The sequence below is a fragment of the Schistocerca nitens genome, chromosome 3, assembly GCF_023898315.1.
Source record: "Schistocerca nitens isolate TAMUIC-IGC-003100 chromosome 3, iqSchNite1.1, whole genome shotgun sequence".
In the NCBI taxonomy this organism is placed as follows: Eukaryota; Metazoa; Arthropoda; class Insecta; order Orthoptera; family Acrididae; genus Schistocerca; species Schistocerca nitens.
In genome coordinates this window covers 342,094,480-342,101,174 of record NC_064616.1, presented here as the reverse complement: position 1 = coordinate 342,101,174, position 6,695 = coordinate 342,094,480, and the positions used below count along the sequence as shown (strand labels likewise).

At 50.5% G+C, this 6,695-nt stretch overlaps 1 protein-coding gene across 1 annotated transcript; it reads right to left on the bottom strand.

Annotated features, from left to right (window-relative positions):
- Nucleotides 1–5,818: 5,818 nt before the first annotated feature.
- Nucleotides 5,819–6,427, bottom strand: LOC126249224 (clumping factor A-like). Its single transcript, XM_049950879.1, has one exon. It carries the CDS (start codon nucleotides 6,425–6,427, stop codon nucleotides 5,819–5,821), a length of 609 nt encoding a protein of 202 aa, XP_049806836.1.
- Between the last annotated feature and the right edge of the window lie 268 nt (nucleotides 6,428–6,695).

Below are 6,695 nucleotides of genomic sequence, written 5' to 3'. Positions count from 1 at the left end.
TTTGCCCCAAGCCGGCGGGCCTGTCCCTCCTCCCAGGGAGTGGCCAAGCGGGAAAGGGCAGGAGAACCAGAACTATGAACAGTACCTTTCCTTTTGAAAGACTCGGCCCCAGAGCGACCTGATACGTGTTGACATTTCATCTGCGAAACGTCCACCCGATACCACCCACTCTGACCAGGGGCTCTCCCCACGGGCGCCACCCAGCCTCAGCAAGGGCCACCTGGCAGGATGACCATTGCCGGGAATCCTTATGCCCCAAGGAGACGGGCATCTACTCCTTGGCCGACGTGGGGAGGGTGCAGCTCAGGTATCGGCAGTACTATCCCTGTGTTGTCAGGGGGCTACAACCTAGAGGGTACATGACGACCCCACCACAACGGGCTGGCTACCGTGCTGGATGTCTGGTGCCATGGAAAGTCCATCATGATCGTAGGTGCAGATGGGGACGCACTATGGGCGCAACTTGTACAACAAATCAGGCGTTTAGGCCCAATTTGAGGAATAGTGGGTATGGTTACAACGCCGGTACAATGCTGAGTGCCAAGGTCTTAGCACACTGAGGACCAGTGGTACACCACGTAAGGCGTCCTTCCCCAAAAGGCTCTTACTTCTGTAGAATTTTGAAAAATGGAGGTCAAACCCCAAGGGGGACCATCACATGGAAGGCCGAAACGGTTGAAACTCCTTTTAGTCGCCTCTTACGACGGGCAGGAATACCTCGGGCCTATTCTTACCCCGGACCCGCAGGGCACACACACACACACACACACACACACACACACACACACACACACACACACACACACACACACACACACACACACACACACACACACACACACACTGAAGTGTCCACACCCGAACAGCCTCTAAAGGTTTTTGTAGAGGGACAGACACACTGTTCAAGAGTGTCAAGGATGTAGATGCAGACGCCACCAGATACCCTCTCATAAGCTGCCTGGTTCTTGTAACAACCCCAGTAGCCACAGAGGGCAGGGAGGGTTCGCATCACCGGAAACCAAGTTTTCCGAAGAACAATGCAGAGGAAAGTGTGAAGGCTGAGAAGCTGGAGCTCAGCAAGATGGTGGAGAAAACCGCTGCAGTTCCAGTGGAGGATAATATTGTCCATGGCTGAGAAAGGAGTGAAGGGACTGAGGAGGCAGATTACGCCACTGGGTAACCTGCTGCCATGGATTGAGTACCTGTGCAAGTGACATCCATTGCATCTGCGAGTCCAGCGAGATCTAGGTCCTCAGCAGACGCCAGAATCTCTACATCGCTCTCAGATGCAGAGCTTGTAGGTTGCGGTAGGATGGGGTGGGGTGAGTTGAGTGCTATCGGAAGTTCTGTCAGCTTAGAGGTCTTCTTTGATTAATTGCTTCTCCTCGAGTTTCGCTGGCTGGGAGGGCTTCACTGATTCAGTCTGCAGGACAGAGGAGGCTCACGAAGCCCTATGACCAGCTGCTTGTGGGCACTTTTGCCACTGCTAGGGGTATCCTTGCCACTTGGGGAAACCTGGGAAGGGAGCAACCCAAGGGACCCCTTGCAAGAGAGGAGCCGAAGAAGTTCTACACTTCTCCAGCTTAGAAACTGGGACAGATGTCCCCAATGGGTGTAGGGGGTGTTGCTCCCGAGGTAGGTGGCACAGGAGCAACATGATGGGTAGTGCCACCATGGGCAAGGGTGCATGTAGAGTTGTGTGGCTCAGTGAGCCGACTGGAATTTGCTGAACTGATGGGGCTATAAAGGTTACCATAGTGGCGGCATGATGAAGTCATTCACACTGGATGGAGTCTTTCATATTTCCTCTTAGCCTCAGTATAGGTCAGTCAGTCGAGGGTCTTATATCCCATGATTTACTGCTCTTTCTTTAAGATCCTGCAGTCTGGCAAGTGAAGTGAATGATGCTCTCCACAGTTGACACAGATGGGAGGCGGGGAACAGTATTGGGATGTGATGGGCGTCCACTATCTCAACATGTGAGGCTGCAAGTACAGCACTAAGACATATGGTTGCACTTCCAGCACTTAGAACAGAACATCAAGGGAGGGATATAGGGCTTGACATCACAGTGGTAGACCATCACCTTGACCATCTCCGGTAATGTATCACCTCTTTAAAGGCCAATAGCAATCTGATTATCCATCAGACCCTGATGAACGCGCCGTACGAAATGAACATCGACGCTCTAAATTGGCACGCAGCTCGTTATCAGACTGCAAAGGAAGGTCCCTATGGAAACTAATACCCTGGACCATATTTAAACACTTATGGGGTGTGATGGTGATAAACATCCAACTTGTCACAACCAAGTAACCTTCGTGACTGGGCAGAGGATGCCGTTTTATCAATACTGACCCAGTGTGCATTTCGGACAAGCCCTCTACCTCCCCAAACTTGTCCTCTAAATGCTCTACGAGGAATTGAGGCTTCGTTGACATGTAAGACTCACCAGCAGCTCTTGTATGAACTAGGAACCGGGGCGAATAAGTGTCACTGCCATCCTGAGCCTTTCGCTCCTCCCACAGTGTGGCCAAAAAGGGGAACGACTTGGGTTCGTATTTCTGACTGTTTAATTGAGCCCGAGAACGCTTAGAGACTGCTGGCCGCTGACCACCAGCGAGAGATAATTTACCACATTTCATTGCTGGTCATCTGCCCTCATGCCACCCACTCCAACCTAGGACCCTCCCCACAGGCGTCACCCAGCCTCAGCAACAGCCACATGGCAGGATGGCCATTGCCAGGAGTCCCTATGCCCCAGGCAGATAGGCATCTACTCCTTGGCATACGTGGGGAGTTAACGGCGCAGCCATCATCAGAATGATCCCTGTGTTGTCAGGGGGCTACAACCAACAGGGTACATTGTGGCCCCACCACAACAGACTGGCTACTGTGCTGGATATTAGATGCAACTAAGTCCATGGTCGTCGTCTCCACAAAAAGCAACACTGCACAGTGCATGGTGGAAATCGCACCCAGGAATGTATCCGCCCAAGAGATGGAGAACGAGCGAGATGGCAATGAGACGACGAGAAATCTGGATAAAGGTCTCAATGCACGATTGATAATGCGCCATGTAAAGGCACCCTTCCCCAATTGGCTCGCACTTCGGAAGAATTTAGAAATATGGAGGTCAAACCTTGGGAGGGAACAATCACATAGTCCAAAATGTTTGAGACTCCTTTTAGTCGCCCCTTATGACAGGCAGGAATACCATGGGCCTATTCTATTCCCCGAACCTGCAATGGGGACACAGGAAGTTGTCACTCTGGTAGGTGTCAGGAGGCATGGACCATTTAAGACTAAGGGCAAGCGGGGCAGCGCAGAAGCATAGGCCCAAATGGGACTGTGTACAGAGAGTTCGAAAGGATAATTGGTGCCCCAGCATTAAGGTGGAAGAGTTTAAGTCTGTTAAGAAGGTCAGCGAAGACCGTACCTCCGACAGGTCCTGGGAGAACCCCAAAGGAGATGATGCACATTGAAGTAACCTAGTAGCAAAAAATGGGAGAGGTAGCTCCCTAATAAGCTGAACAAAGTCTGCCCTGAAGAAATCAAATGACAGGGAAAAAGTCAGGTGGGGAAGGAAAATAAACTGCAACAGCTATAAGATGGGCAGTCAGGGAGATGGGTTGAATGTCATCCCATATGCTCAGCATGACAGCCCCATGACAGAATACCGACATCAGGAGGAAGGTCAAAACTAATTGTTAAAAAATGTGAAAGCTCAATGTGGTTGTGAGGGCGCAATTTCGTTTCCTGAAGGCAGAGTACAAAGGGATGCAGTAAATCCTGTTCGTGGGACCAAAAGCCGCGAAAGCTACAATGAAGGAGAGACATGGAGATTTAGGGGTGTCACTTCGGCAGCTGCTGAGGTGACACCCAGTGAAGAGTTGCTACTACAGGGCACTGAAGCAGGAGGATCCTGCTCCATGAGTTCCACAGAAGCATCAGCATGCTGGTGCGGTCGGTCTGAAGTACAACGCTGAAAAACGGTTGGTGAAGTGCACCAGCGATACGGAGGCTGGCTGGGCTAAGACATGTGGCGACACTGTCAAAGAGGATCTTCGAGTAGGCGAAGGGTAAGACATTTTGCCTTTCGTGGACTTTTCAGCCTTTCTGGTCAGAAGACCACTCTTGTCTGGCTAGAGGGGTGAAAGATCTTCACTTGAGTACTACCACTGTCCTTTCTGGCCTACTGGTTGTGTGGCTGGTGGCTTCGCCCCTTGACGCGAGGGTTAGTTTGCTTTTTGCACAGCTGGACGGGGGATGGCGATATTACCTCGTCACTGGGCGACTTCACAACCTCATAGCTTAATTGGAGGTTGCTTGTGTGCATGGAAATGTCTTTCATGGAGCGAGGGTAACAGGAACAGAACTATAGATGCCAGACAGGAGAATGCAGGGTTTGCGACTAGCCAGTAACTTTTGAGGGACAGGGTGAGGCACTTTTTCTTTTACCCATATCTTAGACAGCCCACTCGTCATGATACACATGATAATCCCGAGAGGCTTTATAGCCACCGTTGCTGTTGACACAGCAGGGAGAAAGAGGTAGACAATCGCCCTCATGTGCATCCCTACCACATGTTACACATTTGGCTGGGTTTGACAAGACGTTCTAGTGTGGTTGAAAATGACACTGGTTCAGAATGCACAGCTGGACTGTGATAATTTCATAACCTGCTTTTATCTTGGATGGAAGCACCACTATCAGACGTGATAGGAGTGCAGGTGGGCATTGAGGAGGGATCCATGTTTTTCATTACATGATGGATGGCAATGATACCCTAAGAAGAGAGATAGGATTGGATTACAACCTCAGATGTAGAGGAGCCAGGTGTAAATTTCACCACGGGAAGAATTCAAAGTTCTATGGGCTTTGACACTTTCAGGGTAGCCATGGAGAAGCGAGGCAGCAAGCAGTTGGGCTTGAGAATCCGAAGTAGTCTCCAAAAGCAAAGTGCCATTCTGTAAACGAGATCAGGATTTCACAGGGCTGGCAATTTTATCAACACCTTTCTGAATAATAAAATTATTCACCACGATGAAGGACTGACCGTCTTCAGTATGTGATGCCACAAACATCTGTGGTGAAGTGGGAAGGGTCCTTTAATCATTAGCCTCATTACATTTACGTTTTGTAGACTTTGATTGAGAAGATTGACTCAGTACGAGAAAATTCCCCTCGACGGCCAGCATCTCCCATGGAGCACTTCTTCCAACTGAGGGCCCCCTTCACAAGGGGGCACACCCGCGTTAGGTGATTGTTCACACCTCCCAAACAACTGACAGATGGACCAATAGGCAGTTTGGGCAAGCTGCAGCTCCGGCCATCATCCCTCCCTGCGCCTGGCCTGCCCTGTACCAGGGGTACGTGTGAACCCTACCTGTCTATGTGGGGCTGGGAATTGCACGTTACCCCGTCACCTGTTCTACGTCAGACGCCTGGGCTGGCTTTCGGGATCGCATAGGGAGGAAGGAAAACACGAACCTCAAACACCGAAGCGAACGTACGAGAGAAGGGAACCAACAAGAGGGAGCAGAAGGTGAGACTTCTTATGTCAGCGACAGACAATGAACATTCCCAGTAACACGCCAGATGTTTCCCAAGGGAGGGGAAAAAAAATAGCAAGACGATAGACATGCAGCTCGGAATGGGAGAAATGCTGCAAAGGCTGGGGCCCCATGGTAGCCAAACACAAGCCCACCAGGGAGTGGCTAGCCCCCTGGGACTATTACACGATGCTGAATAATGAGTTATTCTTTCACACTCCATGATTGGGTATTGTCGATGTAGATTAATCATGCAACAGTTTCAAACTAGTTTACAGCTTACCTGGAAACATGCTGTTAGATCTTCGTTGGAGTCTCCAGAAGCACGCCGAGTTGTTATGACGCAACATGAACAATCACCCTCGTCCAAATCTTCACAGTCCGACCAGTTGTCGTCGGACTCGTCGCTGCTGGAATCGCTATCCATTTCGGCTTCTGACAACCTTTCTGTGTTCAATTTCTTCAGTAGGGGGTGGTACTCCGAGCGGTCGAGTTTGGAGACCCTATCCGACAGGTTCTCCGAGTTGTCGCTGTCCGGGTCTGATGCGCTGGTGTCACTGGATTCGCTCGAAGTGTCGTCGGCGTCTTCGTCGGTTCTGCAGTTTGCGTTACCACAAGAGTCTGCTAATCGCGAATTTTCGGAAGTGTTCTGAATCGGCTGCAGCGCCAGCCGCTTAGGCTTTTCTTTATCATCCTGTTTTGATGAATTTGCGGCGCTGCCAGCCGCGACAGCCTGCCCTTCGTTCTCTTTCTCCTGCGCTTCCCGTATTCGCCTGCTGTTCCAGATGGCGTAACGAAGGAGATGCTGCCGCTCCCGACGGCACGTTTCGCTTCGCTGCCGGAGCTCTTCTGGTGTCATGGAACGTCTCATCACTGCGTCCTGCGAACAACGCGTACTTTCGTTACGCATCGCAGGAGACACCACAGAAAAAACTATTGGACTATAAACAGCCTTTTAATAACACTAAAAAGGCTAACCATGTTTCAATCTTTCCAGTTGGCAAGGACTGTAGGAAGAAGTTTTGGATTGAGTTACCCGTCATGCAAATAGGAACTAATTACGTTTCTCCCACGATGTTCCCTCAGGCTCCTCTTTTCCTGTGTACATTAAACGTAATTTACGTTACTAGATGCCAAGT